Source organism: Microtus ochrogaster, linkage group LG1 (assembly GCF_000317375.1).
Source record: "Microtus ochrogaster isolate Prairie Vole_2 linkage group LG1, MicOch1.0, whole genome shotgun sequence".
NCBI classification, from domain to species: Eukaryota; Metazoa; Chordata; class Mammalia; order Rodentia; family Cricetidae; genus Microtus; species Microtus ochrogaster.
The window spans coordinates 56,821,958-56,843,967 of NC_022027.1; the positions used below are offsets into that span (position 1 = coordinate 56,821,958).

A 22,010-nucleotide genomic window follows, 5' to 3' on the forward strand; every position below is an offset into this window, starting at 1 on the left:
CTGTGGCGGCTTTTGTAGCAAAACCGCAGATACTTGAGCTTCTGCTAATTCAGGCAGTGCGGTTCCACTGCAAACTTAGCCAAGGCAGGCAGAATGGGCCTGTGTGTCCGAGTGTGTCTCAGACTCGGCACTTGGGTCTGAGTCACGAACTAAAAAACAGCACCCAGGAGGGTGCTGTGTTAGCTAGCGGGCTACCCGCTTGAGACGGGGGCAAAATAGCCCGAAGTTGGATGCCAAAATGTAGCGGCATAAACGAATACAGACAGATTGTAAATATATATATATATGTAGCTTTAATAGACTTACAGAACCACTGTTCCCGCGGAGACCATGAAAGCAGAAGCAGAAGCCAAATATATAAACAAACATTAGCCCGAGGCGAACATGCCCCCTAAGGGGCGGGACTTATCCCTACAACGGGGAAGAGAAGCAAGGGTCTGACTCTTGATTTCAAGTGAATTTAGAGCCTCCCTCTTGTTCCCACCCCGACAGTGACTGCAGTATCCCCAGGAGAACCACCCTGTGTGCAGGCCTTTACAGAGGTCAGTCAGTCAGTGTCCAAGCTGTAGTTTAGGGGTAAGGATCTGAATATTAGAAAAGACTAATGTTGCAGAAATTTCTCTTGCTAATTCAGTTATTCATGAAGTAGGTTTGTTTGGGCATATAGTATTGATATATTTGAATCTAACTGTATTTTAAGGTATATTTATATTTAATACATATTTCGAAGTAGGAAATATAAATGATTTAAATTCTACTTTATATTGAATTAAGGATGAAGAAAACTATTTGGAAACATTAGAAAATGAAATTTAGTGATGTTTATATTAAAGGAGCTACTTTTTGTCTTCTCTTTTAAAGATAACTATGACCTGGAGCCTGCGTCTGAATTAGGAGAAGATTTATTGAAACTGTATGTGAAGCAGTGTTGTCCAGACATTGGTATCTGTGTTGATGGACAGAGTTTCCGCGCTCACAGGTAAGGACGTTGGTTGGTTGAGCTGTGGTGTCGCAGCAGAGAAGAGCAGCGCTGTTCCTGTGTCAGTCCTGCAGACCACAGGGCTCCACAGTCGCCGCTCAGGTGGCGTCAGACCGGCTTCGTGCCTGCAGCTCACACATGCACTAGTGTCAGCTTCAGCAGATCTGCTCAGAATCACATGAAGCTTAAGACTTAATCAGAAGAAAATGTTCTGCCTAAAATATGTTTAAAATCCACTGTCACAGAAAATGTAGTTAAATGCAGGTTTTTTATTTTATAGGTATTATAGTAATATAATTTCTACATGAATAGTATATATTTTATTGAGTGCCTTGATCACGTTCCACTCTGATTTGGGGTTTCAGGCTGAACCGTCTCCAGGGGCCATCATCTCTGCCTTGGGAGTACCGCCATTGGTCTTGGGTTTCAGTCTTATCCATGTATGACAAGCACTTTATCCGCTAAGCAATCTCAGCCCAAGAAGCAGTGTTCAAGACTCAGGATCCCTTGGCAGCATGTTAGACTGCAGGACGATCTCCCAAACTCAGAGATCCCGTTGACTGGCCAGCTAACCGACAGCTAACCGACAGCTAACCGACAGCTAACCGACAGCAGTGCCCTGCCTCTTAGTTGCCATTGAATGAGACTGTTTATTCTCAGGATTTGATGTTTCCTCTCTGGAAACATGTACTTTGTAAATCATAGGTACATACATATAAATACTTTCCCTCATTTATATTATCGTCATTGTCATCATTGTTATTATTGCCAAAGTTTAGCTATATATCCCGGATGAACCTCAAACTCAAATTCTCTTACCTCAGTCTCCTGACTACTGGGGTAATAGACACTCATAACTACGCTTAGCACTTTCTGAATTCTAATAAAACCTGGTTATTGTGCCAGAACACAGAACTTAATAGAGAATAGGTAATATGTTTTCCATGTCGTAGGTATGCATTTCCTAAACCGTGCTGTGTGTGTATGTGTGTTTGTGTGTGTGCAGCGCGTGTATATGCAATTTTGTGTGGCTGTCGTCTGTCTTTTGTCAACACTTTTAAAATTTGACTTCATTTTGTACCCAGTTTTTTTCTTGAGGCCATATGGGCACCAGAGTTCTGCTTGTGGATTCCTAAAGCTGTTCCTGCTGCAGAGGGGAGCAGAACCCATGACCATGACCGTTTGCAGCTTGTTGCTAGCGCTTGCATCTGGCCTCTGTGTGCACTGACTAAGAGGCCATTGAAGAGCTGGAGCTAGAACGTTAGGTTCGTGAGCCACCATGTGGGCATGAAGAACTGGACTCAGGTCCTCTGGAAGAGCAGCCAGTGCTCTTAACCCCTGAGATACATCTCAGGTTTGTACGTTATGACAGTTCTGGTTTTCATTTATGGTCTGTTTCGTCCACCTAACAGTAAGAAGGAAATTTGAATTAATAGAAAAGCAGTTTCCTAAGGATTTAAAATCTGACTTGTTCCTGCTTAGTTTTTTATATTATGATAGAAATTCTGAACCATGTTATCTTCCCAGCTAAAATTTGAACACTTGTGTTTAGTTCATAGTAATAATCGTATTCAAAGTACAAGTAGTAAGAACAGTAAGTGTGGAGTAAGAGGCCGTGTGGATTGAATCAGGTCGTCACACAAAGCACACCTACGTGTGGCTGGCATATTATTACAAGGCTTTAAAGCAGATGTTAGCTGGTGTACACACTAACTATCTGGAAAAGTACGGTTCTGTCTGGTACACCTCCCCCACTGCCCGAGTAGGCAAACTACAGGTATGAGACAAGACAAAGAAGATATAAGATGGTCATGTTGTAAGCCTAAGATATTTACTGTCTGGATTTTCACAGAATAAATTTGCTATCTTCTGTCATTATAGGAGTTATACTGAGTGATATAGTTATATATATATACTTAGTGAAATAATTATAAGATTTCACAATTCTGTTCAAAAGGAAGTTATTAATATCTTAGTATTAATTACTTTGTTAATGGAACAGTGATAACTTAGATATATCTGTATTATAGAGCAAAAGGAAAGAGGTGAACCCCTGGTCCCACTAGCCCTTGAGGAGGTTCTGAAGGGGACTCTAAAAGCAAAAAGAGGCGCTTGGTGCCTGAAGCAAACGAGGCACACAGGGAAGGGCTCTCTGCTGAGCTCTGCTCAGGTTCCCCAGGGGCCCTCTGGAAACCTTGCTGGCTACATTCAGCCGAATGCACACGCCCAGGGGATTGTTTTCCTATCGTGCTTTGCTTCTATCTTAAGGTTGTACCTTCCACAATTCACCTGGTTTATTTACAGTGTGTCCATCCATCCCATTTGGACTTGCCAATTTGATGACATAAATTAATGAAAACTGTATAATCCAACAATATGTAAAGATAAATAAATTAAGTTTTATTCCAGTGATAATCTCATGTAGATGCTTTGAAAAGATGCTTAGGGAAGGGGCACTTAAAACATTGGTATTGCAGTGGTATTGAGGGGCAGAACCAGGGAAGGCAGAGGGATACTTTCAGCAAGGTGGAGTGACTAAACCCTAACATCTACTGGAGTATGTCCAGGGAAAAGCCAAGGGGAGCATCAGAAGGAGCCACTAGGGCCAGAGGCAGAACAAGAGAGATGGAATCTTAGGGGGCCAGGGTAAAGGAGGAGAGCCAGGGACAAGAGGTGCTTCCTGGAGGTGGGGGAATGCAGCCACCATGTCTTCCCCCTTCCCTCTTCCGCCCCAGCTCCAGCCCTGGTCTTTTCTCCTCTTTCCCACAACAGACGCTGTGGCCCTGGCCATGTCATCATGTTCCTGTGTCCCTTGCATGTTTCCCCCCTTCCCCTCCCTCATTTTGCGCAGACCCCATTACAATAAATTTTAAATAAAAAAAAACCAAAACATTGGTATTGGGTTTAGTTCAAACAGTATAAGGTGGGAAGAGAGGTTCTGAGACGAAGCCAGGCGTTGCACCCAGACAGCTCACCAGTTTAACCCCTTCATCATGTTAGAGAAATCCGAGCTAGAAATCGTGGTGTGCACATGTTTCATTTTTGCAAGAAAAGAGAGGCGTTGATTAGTGAGTCATCATTTTTAAAGAAAGTTTGCCTGATAATGAAAGACGCGTGAGGTGCTGTGGGGACACGGAGCCTGAGCCTGAGCTGCCTTCTCCATGTGCACTCGTCAGGTTCAGTGTCTGTGGCGTGTGCAGCTTGTTCTGGAACCCTGATAGTTTTGATTAATCAGAATTTGGCTTTATTGTATCGGCAGATAAGGACATTTGTTACACTTTACAATTCATCTGAAGAAGGCAGTCCCAAGAAAGCCGCCATCCAAAGATATTCTCTGAGATCTTTGTCAAGAAGCCTAGTGCAGAATGGCAGCATCTCTGGAAAGTGTTTGCCCTGTTCTGGGCTTACATTTAAATAAAGTGAAGTCTACTTTTTTCCACCTCGCTCCCTTAAAGCAAGAGTGCTTAAAAGTCGTCTCCTCAAGAGCCTTGTTTGGAGTCTTACAGGCCATTGTTGTACCTGAGATAGTGAGTCCAGTTCATCTGACATTAGGAAGTACTGAGTAGGGTTGTACTGAAGTGGCAGAAAGGGGAATTAGGGCATCTCATAGAGCTGGAAGCAGCATTGCCAGTTGAAATTAAATTTAGTCAAAAGAAGAAAATCATTTTTGACATGTTGGAAAATAAAAAGAATGCATCAGAGATTCTAATATGCCTACCATCCATGGCGTTGTTTCTTTAACCGGAGGCAGATGTCCTAATTAAAAAGGAATCTTCTGTAGGTTTCTATTTCAAGGTCAGAGTAATCACTTAAACCTTAGATGCTTTTAATGCTTTCTCTGGAAAGAGCTAGCACACTGAGAGTTCACCTCTTGTGGTGCAGACACAGATTAGATTAGATTGTAGGAGCTGTGCACAGTAACTGAGAGAGACCTGGGCAGGAAGCCAGAGAACCCTGAGGGCCCTTGAGCTCTGGTGCTGATTTGACCTTGGTTGAAGGGACTGGGCTCTGTGCTCCTTAGGCTACTGTCCCGTCTGGGGATGTTCCCACAAGGCTCTTGGGACATGTCTAGCAGATTCACCCAGAGATTCAAAGGCACCTTAACCTCCACTGTGCTGAGTCACTGGCGAGAATGACGTAAGTATGAGAAGGTGGCCTCAGGGTCAGTGTGGTTTAGAGTCCAGAGTGCTGGGCTGTCTGTGTCAGCGTCAAAGGGATGCCCTCTCTAGAACGTCCACATGTTAGTCGAGATAGGCTATGTGCCTACGCATCTTTGTGATTGGGCTTAGCCAGTGAAGCTGTGCAGGTGGGCTGTTAGAGTTCTACCGTGTTATTTATGTGGAGTTTTCAGTGAATTGGGCATGGTGGTGCGTATCCGATTCCAGCACTCAAGTGACGAGGCAGGAGGGTCATCAAGTGTACGCAGCCAATCCCAACCAGCCAGTTGTAGGTAAACCCGAGAAACTCAGTGAAACCTCTCTCTCAAATAATAAATAAATAAATCGCCCTGAAACAGTTGTTTGTCGAGCACTCACAGACTGATGTTCGCAAAGGAGAAGGGATGGAGCGCATGCATCTAAACTCAGTGGGTTATTATAGTCAAAAAGCTGCCAAGGCAAAAATGACTTGGGAGGACAAACCAGTGCACTGCTTTTTGTTTGTTTGGGAGTTTTCTTGTCTTATTTTGGTTTCGGTTTTTTGAGATAGGGTTTCTCTGCATAGTCCTGGCTGTTTTAGAACTCACTCTATAGACCAGGCTGTCCTTGAACTCACAGAGATCCACCTGCCTCTGCCTCTCTGAATGCTGGATTCAAAGCATGCACCACCACTGCCCAGCACTGTTAACATTGGCGATTTCTGTGGACTGGGGTTGAAAGGGAGCAAGAAAAGAACTGAAGACTTCATCTTACACAGTTCAGGGGAGAGGTGCTGCAAACATCTTACAGCTTAGAAATCTGGCCGTCTGACTTTCCGTGCTTTAGGAAGGAATCATAAACTGTAATGCTTGTAATCTGTTCTTATAGACTCAGTCATACCTTAGAGATTCTGCCTTTGTTATACTTTATGCTTTTTGTCTTGCTCTAGTGTGTGTGTGTGCGTGTGCGTGTGCGTGCGTGTGCGTGTGCTCGTGTGCGTGTGTGTGCGTGTGTGCGTGCGTGCGTGCGTGTGTGTGTGTGTTGTGTGTGTGTGTGTATTTGCTCTGTAGTCTTGCCTGGGACTCTCTCTGCACCAGACTGGCAGTCTTGCACTCTCTTCCTGTCTTCCCAGTGCTCAGACTGCAAACATGTCCCCATGTCTGGCTTCTGTATTTTTAAAGTAGAATTCTTAGATTATTGATATGAACCTATGAGTCTTTTTTTTTCCTTTCCCTGTGTGTGTGTTGCATTTTGTTACAAATATTCTTTCTGCAGGTCAGACGTCAACATTGAGTATCATCCTCTTGCTGCCCACCATATTCTTTTAAGTGCATTTATTATTAGTGTATATACACATACGTGCATGCCATGGTCTGTTGGTAGCGATCAGAGGACAGTCTGTGGGCGTAAACTCCCTCCTTCTGCCATGTTAGTCCCAGGGACGGAATTCAGGACATCGAGTTTGGCAGCAAGTGCTTTTACCCACTGAGCCATCTTGTAGGCCTTCCACCTTGTATTTTGAGACAAGGTCTCTGACGGATCTCGCTGGAACTCACAGAGACCCACCTCCCTTTCTCTGAGTGCTGGGATTGAAGGTGTGAGCCAGGGGCTCGATGACACACTGCATTTTCCTTTTTTTCTTTTTTAACTCAAAGATGTATTCCTGGGCAGTGGAAGCGCAGGCCTTTAATCCCAGTACTCAGGAGGCAGAGGCAGGTAGATCTCTGTGAGTTTGAAGCCAGCCTGGTCTACAGAGTGAGTTCCTAGATAGCCAAAGCTACACAGAGAAACCCTGTCTTGAAGAACCAGAAAAAAAAAAAAACAAACAACGGAGTAATAAACAGTGTGGAGGCAACTTTAAAAAAAATTAGGAAATACATTTTTTAAAGTTCTTCACCAATATATTGTATGGAGTGTGTTTAACTGTCAAATATTAGGGAATTTTTCACTATATCTCTGTTACTGATTTCTTGTTCAACTCCATTTCAGTCCAAGAACATTCATTATTTCAGTTCAATTAAATGCAGAGACTCTTCTGCTAGCACAGACTGTGTCTGGGGAGTTTGCTCCTGTTCTTGAGAGTTACGTGTGCCTTTTGTGCTCTGAGAGAATCTGTGTCTTTGGGCAGGAGGGATGGCTCAGGGGTGGCTCTCCGCCCTCGGCTTCAGTCCCAGGTGATCTGATGCCCCTTCTCAGGCACTGCGTTCACCTGTGCATAGACACACGCTGGCAAAGCACTCATACACCTAAAATAAAGATAAATAAGATTTTGACCCGTGTTTTCCTTTCTGTTGAGATGTTGTAATATTAACTTGTACCTTTAATGGAGGTTCTATTTTCAGTTGTTTTCTGTGAGTGATGTGAGGTGTCGGGGTTCATTTCTTCAAACATTCAGTGCTCTTATTTATAAAGCTGTCTTTCCTAACACCACTGAGGAAGACACACACACTCTACACACACACACTATCACACACTATATACACACACACTCTACACACACTATACACACACTACACACACGCACTCTATACACACACTTTATATACACACACTCCACACACGCACTGTATATACACATACTACACATGAGCACACACACTACATACACATTACACACACACTACACACACACTCCACACACACTCCACACACACACTGTATATACACATACTACACATGAGCACACACTACACACTCTATACACACTCCATACACACTTTGTACACACACACACTTTTAACCTGTTGATCTAATTTATCCTTACATCAACACTACAACATCTTGATGACTACTGGTTTTTAGTAATGTCATGTTGTTTGAAATTTTGCTTACCATTTTTTCATTTTGTTGGTGCTTGCTTGCTTGAGGTATGTTTCGTGTCTGTGTGTTTACACTGAAAACACTTGGCAAATCTAGAAATGAAGTCAGTGGATGACTTTTGTTTTCTATTAGGTCTTTCTGAATTAGTCCATTATGTTCTATGTAAAATTTAACATAGAAGTCTTGTATTTTATTTATTTATTTTTTGCCACATTTGTTCTTGTGTTTTTATCTTTGTCATACTAATATAAGAGGAATCCCTCACCCCTTCACTATTATGTTGTTTTGTTTCTGGATGATTTCTTGACATTTTACCAAAGATTTACACTGTGACCTGTGTCCTAGTTATGGTTTCTGTTCTGTCATGAAACGCCGTGACCAACGCAACTTGGGGAGGAAAGGGCTTACTTTTCTTATGTTTCCAAATCACTGTTCATCACTGAAGGAAGTTAGGACAGGAACTCAAGAAGGGCAGGAACCTGGTGGCAGGAGCTGATGTAGAGGTCATGGATGGGTACTAATTACTGGGTTGCTTCCCTAATGTGCAAAACAATCCCACACCAGTTTGGATTCAAAGGGTTATTTATTTGAGGGAGAAAAACTTACAGAACACTGTCCCACACGACAGCCAGGAAAGGAGTCTAGTCGCTAGAGCAAAAGAGAGAGAGAGGAGGGCTGCTGCTGCTTTTTAAAGAGAAAGAGACCACACCCCAGTGGGCTGGTATCTCAATGACTATTGGCGGAAGGAGCGGAAGGAGCTCCCGCAGCACTTCCTGTGGCTTGTTCAGCCATCTTTTTATAGAACCCAGGACTACCCGCCCAGGCATGGCACCACTCTTTAGGCTGGGCCCTCCACCATCAATCACTCATTTAGAAAATGCCCCACAGTCTTACAGAGACATTCTCTCAGCTGAGGTTCTCTGTTGTCCAGTGAGTCTGGCTTGTCTTACACTGGCATGAAACCAGCCAGCACAGGCATGTGACTCTTGCATGGTGTAAGTTTAGCATAGACCGTTCTTCTCTTGCTTTGGGATGGCAGGTAGACTTGATCACGTTGTCATAGTCAAGGGTGGGCTGATTCAAAGCTGCCGTTAACAAGGACTGCTTGTTTCCTGATCTCTTTGTCCTAGAGTCTTAGCGTTTGACCTTGAGGATTCAAACTTGAATCCAGGGTTGTCTACCAAAACTCCTTTTTAATATGCCAGGTTGTCATAGTGCCTGTCAGGATGCTACCCTGCCTCTCCTCCTTCTAACTACTGCTCACTTGGGCAGTCTCCCTGGTGGGAAGTTCAAAAGCTGAGTCTCCATCTCCTTGTCTGTCTTTTCTCTGTAATGTGTCTACTGAGTCTCCTTCTCCTTGTCTGTCTTTTCTCTATATATCTTACAGCCGTGGTCATAGAGATGCCTTTAACTCATGCTTGTCTAGTACACGTACATAGGTGTGTGTGCAGCCATATGTGCGAGTCAGCCATCGGCTGAATGCCCTTCCCTTTCCCTCTTCTCCACTCCAGCCCATCCCCCAACAGAGTGCTATCCTGTTCTGTACGTCTTAGTCAGTGCACATTCTCAGACCTGTAGTAAAACCCAATGTAGATAAAAATCTGTGGATATTTAAAACTAAATAATTGATTAATATTTTTTGAGAAAACATCATGAAAATTCACAAGGAAATTTCCCTTCTGTCACTTCCTCAGACTAGAATACAGCATGTACTGAACACAACTGTGATGATTCTACGCCAGAGCTCAGAACCTCTGCTGCAAAGTCTTTCTTTAAAAAAAAAAAATCACCGACAGTGATTTTCACATCTTTCCCTTTTTGTAAAATTTATTTTTATTTTATGTGTGTGAGTGTTGGGCCTGCATGTACCTGTGGGCACCATATGTGTGCCTGGTGCGCCCAGGTCATAGAAGATGTCTGATGCCCTAGAACTGGAGCTGTGGACAGCTGTCAGCTGCCTGTCAGTTTGGGAACTCACCTTGGGTCCTCTACAAGAGCAGCTAGAGCTCTCAGCCCCCGAGCCATCTCTTCATCCCTATCTCTTTTTTATTGATGTTCCCGAAAGTTAGGAAATACATCTTTGGTCTTCATTTCTCCATTTGTAAATGGCTTATTTTCTTAGTCTTGTAAATATAAAGAGCTTTTAAGACAACGTGTTTAAGTGATAATAAGGGCACTGTAACTGGTATTTTACTCAACTTAATTTGTTTATTGGTTCCATATTTTGAGACAGGGTTTTATGAGGTAGCTCAAATTGATTTTGATCCTCCTGCCTTAGCTTTCCAAGTGCAGGATTATAGGTGTGTGCCGTTAAGCCTGGCTTTTGAGTTAATGTTTTAAACAAACATAGTGTTTAGATATTTAGATGTTTATAATTTGTGTTACAGGAATTATATCAGTGAATATAAACAGGACAAATAAGACTGTTCACACAGGCTGAAATGAGGAGTTTGATAGGAGCTCCACTTGGACAGTGTGTCAATGCTCACTTGGTTTCCTCCTCTTTCTTTAGGGCCATTTTAAGTGCCAGGTCCGGTTATTTTGCTGCCATGCTGAGTGGCTGCTGGGCTGAAAGCTCCCAAGAGTGTGTTACTCTTCAAGGGTAAGTAAGTAACGTTTCTGAGGCCATGGGACTGGACTTGGTCACCAAGAGCACACAAAGCACTCACGCTCCGTGTGTTCAGTGGAATTCAACACTGACTTTCTGAAACAGCAGTAGAGGGCGTTCAGTAATAGAGATTGGCCCTGTAATGGATACCAGAATCGAGTGCCTGAAATAACAGACCCGTGTCCTCACAGTTCAGAGTGTCAACAAAGCTGGCGTCCTCCACGCTTTCCTTAGGTGTGGACTACCACTTTCCGCATCTCACGTGGCCTTTGCTGTGTGTGTGTCTCTAAAAACGCTGACCCTGTCCTACCTCGGCTCCATCTCTGCTAAATCTTCAGCTTGCCACGTGCTGAAGGTTGGGACCTCAGCATTTGAATTTGGGGAGGACACAGTCGCTTTATAGTGGGGACATTCTGATTATGGGGTATTCTAATAGTACACTGGAAGGTTTATATCCGTGGGTAAGTGGGGTGAAAAGGTAGATTTATTGGTGACATTACCAGTGTTGAAAAGCAGCTTAGGGGACTGGAGAGACGGTGGCTAGAGCCCTCCCTGCCCTACAAAGATCCTTGTCAGTTCCCAGCTCCCATGTTGGACAGCGCAAAGATGTGTACAACTCCAGCTCCAGGGATCTGATGTCCTTTTCTGGACTCCGTGGGCACCAGCACACAGAGACACATAAATAAAAATTTTTAAAAATCTTAAAAACAAAACAAAATGACTTGAAAAATCTATATTCATACTGATGCTATCTCTTTCTTTGAGATGGATTTAAAATGTCCTCTGAGTGTCGGAAAGATGGAGCCAACAGGAGCCAGGTCTCTTCAGGGTGGTGGTCGTGAGGGCAGTTACTCTGTGTTAGTTTTGGAAATTGATCCAGGGCCTGCTTTATGTAGTTTAGGTATCTTTTCTTTAATTGTCAATATATCCTAGTAAAACTGAATTCAGTGAGAATTCAGATTAAGGAATAATTCTAGTTTAATTTAGAATTCAACTTTTTAAAGCCTTTCTCTACATTTATGGTGTGTGTGTTGCATGTGTGTGTGTGTGTGTGTGTGTGTGTGTGCGTGTTTGTATGTATGTGCCTGCATACACATACATGTACGTACCACAGCATATGTGTGGAGTTAAAGGTTGTGTGTGTGCGTGTTTGTATGTATGTGCCTGCATACACATACATGTATGTACCACAGCATATGTGTGGAGTTAAAGGACATCTTTTAGGGGGCTGCTCTTTGCTCCCATGGTGGGGTCAAGGGCTCAAACTCAGATTGTCACCTTGCATGGCAAGGGTTTTACCTACTAATTCAACTTCCTGTCTTTCATTTAAAATGACATTTATTTTGTTGCTAAAGGCCAAAAAACTATATTGATTAAGGGATTCCTCAGCAAAAGAACATAATGTGTCTATTTTTTTTCCTGTAACAATCTTAAAATTTGGTGTAAGTTGGTGATAATTTTAACTACCTGGCACATACCAAGTATACCTTTGTTCCTCTCTGTCCTCAGCAAATGGGTAACAATTCCACCTCATGCTTTCTGTGTTTCCTCCCACTCCTCATGCCAGTCGGTCTTTGAGGTAGAGAAGAGAAATTCACATACTGAAATGAGTAAAAACAAAACCAGAGAAGTTAGATATCTTCCCAGGTTTACATGATTATATAGACTATGAATCACATTTATTGATTCTTGTTATAAATGTTTTTAATTGGAAAAAGGTTTTCCATATAATATATTCTGAGCAGTTCCCCTCCCCCAGATCCTTCCCCTTCCCTACCCACCCAATTTCATACACCCTTTTTCCTTCTCTCTTTAGAAAACAGAAAAACAAGTAAACAAACCCCAAATAAAACAAAACAAAGAAAAAAAACACAAGAAAAGCATACACACAAACCAGACCCATAAAAACACAAAATTGGAAGCTAAATATCCAAGCAAAGGAACAGTGAGACAAAAAGTGCCCAAACAAAGCAATATCAGACAAAAAACTATAAAATACCATTGAATTCATTTCTACTGCTAGGCAGGACCTACCCTGAGTGTGGTTAATATGCCTGGTGAGACTCTAGTGGAGAAATGAATTTTTCTTTGCATGCTGGTATCAATTGCACACAGCTTCTTGATTAGGGGTGGGAGTTCATCTTCACCTCATCTGGCTTAAACCTGTGCGGGTCCTGCGTGTGCTGTTGCAGTCTCCGTAAGTTCATATGTGCATCACTCCTGTTTGTCTCCTTGGAGTCCTCCATCTGCTCTGGGTCTTGCATCTTCCCACCTCCTCTTCCACATGGTTCCCTGAAGGGAGAGGTTGATGGAGACACCCCATGTGTGAGTCTCTGTGTTAGCTTCCATCTGCTGCCTGAGGAAGCTTCTCTGAGAATGGCTGAGCGACGCACTGGTCCCTGGGTCTAGCAGAATCTATGCTCCTTTAGAAGAACAGTGGTAGCTGGGTTTCCCCTAGGACCTTGGCCTATCTTGTCTCAGGTTATTAGTCATCCAAGCGTGTCAGGCGTGAGTTCCATCTCTCGGAGTGGACCTCAAATCCAGTCAGACAGCATTTGTGCCACTGTTATGCCCACGTGTCCTATGCCTGCATTGGGTCATCACTGTAGATCACAGGGTTAGTGCCTGGGGCGATGGTTGCTTTAGTATCACGCAGAGTGCTTTCCAGTACTGTGGGCCCTCATCTGTAGGTGCAGGGGCTCTAGTTAGGCGCCAGCTCAACTGTTTGTGTTCAAGTGACATAGGTAAATGTATTACTACCTGTTTGTGGAGAAGAGCCAATAGCCAGAGTAGTTTGGCGTTTCCATGGGGCCCTTTGGCCAACAGCTCACTTAGGGTGTAATCTGTTCCTGACCCTGGAGGATTCCAGGTGGCAAACGATGTCTAATTGAGGCATCATCCCCCTGTTGTATCTGTTTTAAGATGTTCTGGGTTCTTCATGGCCCTTAGTGCTGTCCCTCCCAGTCCCCCCCCCATTAGTCCTCCCCACTCCAGCCCCCACCACCTGTCTCCCACTCCAGCCCCCACCACCTGTCTCCCACTCCAGCCCCCACCACCTGTCTCCCACTCCAGCCCCCACCACCTGTCTCCCACTCCAGCCCCCACCACCTGTCTCCCACTCCAGCCCCCACCACCTGTCTCATGTCTGTGTCTGTTCTCTCTTCCTCAGGAAATCCCCCTCCTTCTAGTCCCTTATTTTACGTCTTTGGTGATCTAGATTGTAGCACGCTCAGGGTGATTGCTGACAAAGAACTCAGAAGAGCTGAACATCAAGAAAACAACCCAGTTTTAACATGGAATATAGAACTAAAGAGAGTCCTTAGAAGAAAACCACAAATGGCTGAGAAACACTTTAAAATGTTCAACATCCTTACCCACCAGGGAAACACAAACTAAAACCACGCTGAAATTTCCTCTTACTCTTCTCGGAATAGCCAAGATCAGTGAAAGGTGACAGCTCATGTGGGTGAGGATGTGGATAAGGGGAACACTCAGCCATTGCTGGTGGGAGCGCTAGCTTGCCAACCACTGTGGAAATCAGCGTGGCCATTCCTCAGAAGGCTGAAATAAACCTACTGAAAGACCCAGCCGCACAACTCTTGGGCATACGCCCAAGGAACTCTGCATCTTACTGTAGAGATCCTTGCCCATCCAGGTTCATTGCTGTCATGGCCACCCTTGTCCCGCAAGGATGACGCGACCACCGGAGCTCTTCTCACTGCAGTTTATTCCAGGACTTTATTCACTTTCTCTCTCTCTTCTCTCCTTTTCCTATCTCTTTCTTCTCTCTCTCTTTTCTTTTTGACCTCTCTCCTCCTCTCTCCGGGCAAACCTCTCTCTCTGGGCAAACCTCTCCCAGCCCTTAAGTAGGCCTGGGCTGCCAACCCCGAACTGCCAGGTGGGCACTGCCCATAGGCCCACACATATGCAGGCAGGTGATAATCATTACGTGATCATAGCATAGGTCAGGTCTTAGCCATCTCAGGAGTTGATTATACATCTCCATCAGGTGTGATTCCACGCAGCTCGCTTCACATTGCTGCTCTTCTCACAGTGATCAGAAATTGAAATGGCCGAGATGTCCGGGTGATGAAAATATAGTACATTTACACAGTGGGACATTGCTCAACTGTTGAAATGAAATTCACAGGCAAATGGATGGAATGAGAACCAATCATCCTGAGTGGGTTAACCCAGACCCAGAGAGACAAACATGTATGTTTTCTCTTTATTTAGAGTACCCACAGAGGTTAGGTAGCTAGGAAGGGACCAGGGGAAAGAAGGGATTTAAGGGGATGTAGAATACGGTGTTGTAAGAGATAACAGGGAAATTAGAACAAGGGAATTGAAAGGGTAGGGGAGGACAAGTACACCTGGAAATATGGGGAGGGATAGCTAACACTAAAAACCTTTGAAAAAGCCAAAATAAAACCTGCCACTGTAGCCAGGCGATGGTGGCGCACGCCTTTAATCCCAGCACTCAGGAGGCAGAAGCAGGCGAATCTCTGTGAGTTCGAGGCCATCCTGGTCTACAAAAGCTAGTTCCAGTACAGGCTCCAAAGCTACAGAGAAACCCTGTCTCAAAAAACCAAAACCAAAACAAAACCAACACCTACTACTGTAGAAGCTTCCTAATATATAGACATATATAAAAGGATTGTAAAAGGCTCATCATATGATGAAGAAGACAATATCCCAACTAAGTATCAAATGATTCCAAATAAAAACCACAGTACCATGTGTGGGCTACACATTTTTGAATCTTTGACCAGAGGAGTCCCTTAGACTCTCCCCAGACTGGTCCCTCTGTGACTTCATAGTAAGGCCTGTTCCTGAAGACCCTGCACACCAAGCACAGAACATGGGAAATGGAGCTAGTGCTCAGCTGGAAGCTCCACCCCCATTGGCTGTGGTGCTAAGCCTAAAGCCAGGGGAGAAAACAGGCCTCAGTCTCACCCAGCTATGAACCTTGGGAGCTGTAACAATGACCTGCCCGGAAGATCGTCTACTAGTGCTATGGGAGTAACCAACCACGTTTAAAATTTAATTTAAGGCCCACTACATGAAGTGGAACTCATACCTGATATTGTTATTGAGCCTGGGACTAGACAGGTTTTGAGGCTTAAGAACCTGCTTTTATTGTGCTATATTAGCACAGCAATAAAATGAGTCCTGTGGCATTCTGCTGTACCTGTAGGTCGGTGCATTGCTCAGCCCTCATCAGAGAGCCTTGCTCTTGCAGTAGGTGGTGACTTACAGAGACCCCTCATCAGAGAGCCTTGCTCTTGCAGTAGGTGGTGACTTACAGAGACCCCTCATCAGAGAGCCTTGCTCTTGCAGTAGGTGGTGACTTACAGAGACACCCCCCCCCCCCCCCGGGCAACATGCAGAGAGTGAGAGCCCTGGGATACTCAGCCCTGATCACTGCAGGAGAGGGGCAGGAAGATTTTAAGGGCCAGAGTGATTCGTGATTTTGAGGGAACAGCATTTCCTAGACAGCAGAGCAGGTGCCCATCCAGACTCAGAGACTATGACAACATGCACAAGGCACACACAGGCTCTGGCCAGACAGAACCCCAGGAGAAGAGAATGGACAGAATCCGACCCCATCCAAGAAGTTGTTCATGAAGGACAGCTGCTGGGAGAAGGGGGTCCATAATCTTCAGTGGAGTGGCCCCAGCCATACTCCAGGAGAACTTGCCAGCATAAATCATGGTTTTCAGTGGTTTTTCTCTTATGTTTTTGTTGTTGTTTTAAGAGAAAAAAAGAACATGAAATTGGGGAGGAGTTGGGGGAATACAACAGAATATGATAAAAATTAAAATATACTATGTGAAATCCTCAAAGACTAAGATAAAAACCTCAAAAACATATAACAATTTAAACTTATGTAAAAATCCATAGCTGCTAGGAAGTTTTCATTGGTTTAAGTTTTTTTTAGATTTATTTTTATTTTATGTATATGAATGTTTTGTATATGTACATATTTGTATATGTGTATATTTGTGTATGTATACATATGTGTGTATAGGTATATGTATATGTGTATACCATGTGTGTTCTGGTGCCTGTGGAGAAGGGTGTCAGATCCCCTAGAATTGAAGTTAAGGATGGCTATGAGGCTACGTGTAAATACTGGGAACTGACCCAGGCCTCCTTAGCCTCTGAGCCAACTCTCTGATCTTTGTTTCGTTTTTTTTTTTTTCTTATTTAGAGTTTCACTGTGTAGCCCTGGCTGGTTAAAAACTTACTACATAGGTTGTCTTGAACTCAGAGATCTGTCTGCCTTTTCCTCCCAACTACTGAGTTTAAAGGTATGCACTACCATGCCTAGCCTCGTGACTGCCTTTAAATTAATATTATAATACGTGAGGTTATTAGAAGAATAAAGGTTAGAACTTCATGTTTATGGAAAAATAGAATGTATCATTGATATTAATTAAACCTTAACTGTTTGTGGATTTGAGCGTTGTTTCTTCTTGCAGCATAACCCAGGGAGAAATGAATGTTGTGATGCATTTCATGTATGGGGGGACTTTGGACTTTCCGGACAAAACTAATGTTGGGTATGTATTACTTTTTAAAAGGAAGGTTAAACATAAAAGCTATATAGGTTCTATTTTGTTGAACTATTTTGCAGAAAGTCAATAAAATAGAAGCTTCACTTTTATTGTCTATTTTGATTGTGTTTGGAGGAATATTTGAAAGCACATTAAATGTGAGTCTGAAAAGATGTCTCTGTGGTAAGAGTACTTGCTGATCTTGAGGAGGCTCACAGCCATCTACAGCCTGGGTCCAAAAGACCCTGTGCCCTTTTCTGGCTCCAAGGGCATCAGGCACACGTATAGTATACAGATACACATGCAGGCAAAACACATACACAAAAGAAGACTTTTAAAAAATATATAGCCTTTGGAGCACTTTTATTCTGTGTGTCACTGAGGTGTGAGGGGAATTTGAGACATCTCCAAATTCTTCCTCCTTCCTTGCCACAAAGCAAATCCTGTACATAAAGCAAAAAGTTGAGTTATAATTTAGATCTTTTTTCTGGACATTCTGTATTTTTTTTTTTGGTTTAAATCTTTTTTTTTAATTAATTTATTTAATGGACATTCTGTATTATTGAGAAATTATTGTGTATTATACTTTGATTTTGCAGTTGAGAATTATCAGCTAACGTCTGTTTACTTCAGTCAGATACTGAACGTGGCTGACATGTATGGCCTGGAAGGATTAAGAGAAGTAGCCATCTACGTCTTGAGACGAGACTACTGTAACTTTTTTCAGAAGGTAATGTTAAGTCTAACACATCACCCAGTCATCATGTACCTGCTGTGCTTAAAAACGCCACCGTCTAACTATTGCACAGTCTTGTTGAGAAATAACCTGAGCTGTGCTTGTGAAAATCAGAAATTAACTGTAATCGTTTTAAGCAAAGTCAGGTCGATGTGCAGAACTATTGACAGTACATAAGGGATCCTGTGTAATTCAGAGATAGAGTACAGGACTCTTGGCACAGGAGAAGGAAAGCTGTTCCTGTCTCTTCCACAGGCCACACAGAGGCTTTATTGGTTCTTTCCCTTCCTCTGCCACGTCCGCGTGTTTCCCTGGGCTGATTTCTGAGGGGGTTGAACATGTTTTTGTTCTCACAAGTTGGCTGTCTAAAGGGAGACCCTGTGCTGTTCTCACAAGTTGGCTGTCTACAGGGAGATCCTGCTCTGTGCATTTCAAACCCATTTTCTGCTTTTGGCTTCTTTTCTTTAATAGACTTTGTGAATGTAAGTTAATCCATGTATTTATGCTTTTTCTTAATTTGTACATTTTCTATAATTCATTGAGCATGTATTTATTTAATAATGAACAACAACAACTCTTAAAAGATTTATTTATTTTTTCTCATTAGGTACTTGATGCAATATTACCCATTGTCTGACTTCTAATGTGATTATTTTAGTAACATTTAAATCAGTTTTTATGTTGGGCAGGACTTTTCCTATCTCCCTGAACTAAAGTCAAAGACCATTCCCTCCCATCTTAGGTTCTGTTTAATCTCAGAAGGTGGTCACAGCTCTGCCAGGCCCCCTCTGTAGGAATTAGACCCAGAGAATGGAAGAACGGAAGATTGAACCATTCTCTACTCCACATTCTTCATTTCCTCAGTTTTAGTCCAGGAGAGCGGGAAAGGCTGGAGGCAGATATTACAGTGACATTAAAGCAGCAGATTCGGCAGATACGGTTTAAAGTAATAGCTGGGAAAACCGCTTTGTGTCAGTTTCTATTCTGAGCTGAACTACATTGTAAAAGTCCTTTCTCTAAGTAATCTTTGCACACAGTTGCCTCTTAATATGTTCACAAGTATATGAGTTAAATGCTGCTTCTTGAATTGTATTTCAGTAATCAACTTAGTATTGTTTTTAATTTGACGGATCATTTGCTGACACTGTAATGAGTTTGAGGACGGCACAGGCACACAGTGGTGCGAGAACCCAGTCCTCACACGGAAGTGTCTGAAAACAAGTTCTGTGGAACACCCTCCCGTAGACTGCTGCCGTGATATTGAGATGATCCCTAAACATGGCAGCTTTTGTGGACCTTAGTATTTTTGTAATGGAGTTTTGAATGTTACCACTTTTACCTTCAGTCTTCATTAACGCATCACAGTGACTTAAATCTCATAAACTTCTAATAAAATCCCCGTTGTGCACATTTGGATACATGTGATGGACAGCTGGCCCCAGATCTGCTAAACCTAGGCTTACTCTTTTCAGTGATTTGCTACCCAGCATTCTGTATAGTTGGACATATTTGGACTTCCTTAGTAGGTTGTGGAAGGCTTTTCATTTTGATTTTTTTTTAAATATTTATTTATTTATTTATTTTGTATGCAGTTAGCCAGAAGAGGGCACCAGACCTCAATACAGATGGTTGTGGACCAACATGTGGTTGCTGGGAATTGAACTCAGGACCTTTAGAAGAGCAGGCAATGCTCTTAACCGCTGAGCCATCTCTCCAGCCCCATTTTGATTTTTTTTTTACAACTAAAATATATTGTAATCAATAATCTCAACATGCCTTCCCAGATTCCACAGACAGGTTCTGTCATTTGTCTCTGGAAACCCTCGGTCATCAGCACATCATTTCTGTTCTAATCATTTTAATAGAAATTGCTCTTGCTATACATTAAATAGTATATTTGTGTTATATAGGGCTTAGTTGTTCCTAAGTAAAGTTGGACTTAGATTTTTTTAATTCCTGTGATGCTTTATGGTTTCTCAGATGTCTGGTGCTTTTAGGGTGTCAAGTATGTGTATCAGGTTCCTTCTGTCATACTGATTTGCTGTCCTTTATGAGGTGGATCAGAAAGCCAGGTCATTTCATTTCAGGGAATTACCACTATATAATATATATAATGATGTAATGTCTAGTTTTAGGAAAACCTAGAGTATCAGTTACCTTAAAGGATCATGTTTAAGAAAAACATTAAGGGGCTGGAGAGATGACTCAGTGGTTACGAGCACTGGCTGCTCTTCCAGAGGACCTGGGTTCAGTTCCCAGCTCCATGTGGCAGTTCAGACACCTGTAACTCCAGCTTCAGGGATCTGCACCCTCTTCTGACCTCCACTGGCAAGACACCTATACACAAAGAGATAAAAGAACAAATAAAATTTAAAAACAAAAGCATCAATGGTCAGAGCACAATATTACATTCGGTTATTTATCTTTCTTAGTTTTTGAGACAGGATCATGTAGCCTGGGCTGAGGCTAGGAGTAACTGCTTACCGTCCCCTCCTCAGTGCTAGCTTTACAGGCATCCACTAGCAGGCCTGGTTTATGCAGTGCTAGGGTTTGAACCCACGGCTTCATGCATTTTAGACAAGCTCTCATCCAGCTCAGCTATACCCCAAGCCCTGCATTCAGTTCTTAATTCCTAATGTAATACTTTAACACTTGAAAAATCAAGCTAATAGCAGTTCATAGTTTAAAAGCCTGAAATCACTGCCCTGGTCAGAGGAAATGAAAGTATGCTGTACGGATAGGCTGTTGATCATCTTTAGTGTTCTGCGCACTCACAGTTGCAGCTAACACATGAGTGTCAGTTTTCTCAGATTGTTAGGTGTAAGCAAGGCTCAGTGAAACCACCTAACTAGACCGGCCCTGGGTAAGAAGACAGGTTTATGGGAACCTGTCGTTAGGGGGAGTCCAAAGCTGCCATGACTACCATGGGACAGGGGGTGAGGGTAGCAGAAAGGCACAGAAAGCATTTCCAGTTATAAAAGTAGCTCGGGCGAGGAGGAAGCAGTAAACTGGAACAGCATGATGGTTAGGGTGGCAGTGGAGGGGGTGTGGTTTGCAGGCCTAAGAGGCCTGGCAGCTCTGATGTGTGTGCATGTTAATAGGGACCAGTAGGGACCAAGGAGCCTTGATGTCCGTGCTCATGCCATACACATCCGTGATGGGTCTTGTCTCTTGCTGCCCCTCCTTAGACTTCTTCATCCTTTCTCGTGGTCCCCTTTCTATTCTGATGTCCAGCAGAAACATACATATGCGCACGCTTGCACACTCACAGATGTAAATGACTTTAAAATTACATCTGCATGTGAGAGAAAGCTTGTATTACTTATTGTTCTGAGACTGAATTGTTTAATTTCACATAATGATCTCCTGAAAGTGAAATTTCAGATTTCTATCAAATTTTGAATTGTATGCATTGAACCAAATACTTTCAGCCTCTGTAAATTACGAAGACTGAATGTGATATTTTCTGTCAATTTTAGCCCGTTCCCAGAACATTGGCATCGGTTCTAGAATGCCTAATTATTGCTCATTCAGTTGGAGTGGAAAGTCTTTTTGCTGACTGCATGAAGTAAGTTACCTTATGCAGTGCCGCTATTATTGTGTGTCCTTTATATATGTATACATAATATATACTCTTACTCTCCAACGTTTGCAGGCAGTTTTAGTCTTGGTCTGTTTTTTCCACACAGTTCAGGTGCTTAACGAGTTGTATAGTTGAGTTTAGGTGTCACCTGAGGTGCATGGCGTCAGTTTCACTGCAGATGAGCCAGGCTGTGTGATGTGCACATAACGAGCATGGGCTTCAGTGTGTGTTTCTGTGCATCATGGCAGGCAGAGGAATGACCCACGAGGAGGTGAGAATGAAGACACCATTCAGCCTCATTTAGTCAATGGACCAAACTTAGGGAGTCTAGGCCCAGGCAGTTTATCGTAAGTTGTTTAAACGCAGTACAGTTTGGAAAAGAGTTTCATTCCAGTTCCAGTGCACAATGAAGCTCACGGTGTGACTACTTGGAAACTCCTGCACGGAGTGCACGTGCCCACGAGGGTGGGTTCTAAAGGATTTGGTGTGGTCTCTGACCAAGGTAGCAGAGAGGTCAGCAGGCTATAAAGTACCGTGACACCCTAAGGATGGGTTCTGTTAACAAGGAGATAAAGTACCGTGACACCC

At 43.2% G+C, this 22,010-nt stretch overlaps 1 protein-coding gene across 2 annotated transcripts in view; it reads left to right on the forward strand.

The window, feature by feature from the left end:
• LOC102001200 (BTB/POZ domain-containing protein 8) overlaps positions 1–22,010 on the forward strand; it is a 67,058-nt gene that overhangs the window by 26,794 nt on the left and 18,254 nt on the right. For both annotated transcript variants that reach the window (XM_026785097.1, XM_005359644.3), the window contains exons 4-8: positions 862–979; positions 10,448–10,537; positions 17,029–17,109; positions 17,737–17,833; positions 21,319–21,407. In XM_026785097.1, coding sequence (XP_026640898.1) covers positions 862–979; positions 10,448–10,537; positions 17,029–17,109; positions 17,737–17,833; positions 21,319–21,407 — 475 coding nt within the window. The remainder of the gene's footprint in view (positions 1–861; positions 980–10,447; positions 10,538–17,028; positions 17,110–17,736; positions 17,834–21,318; positions 21,408–22,010) is intronic.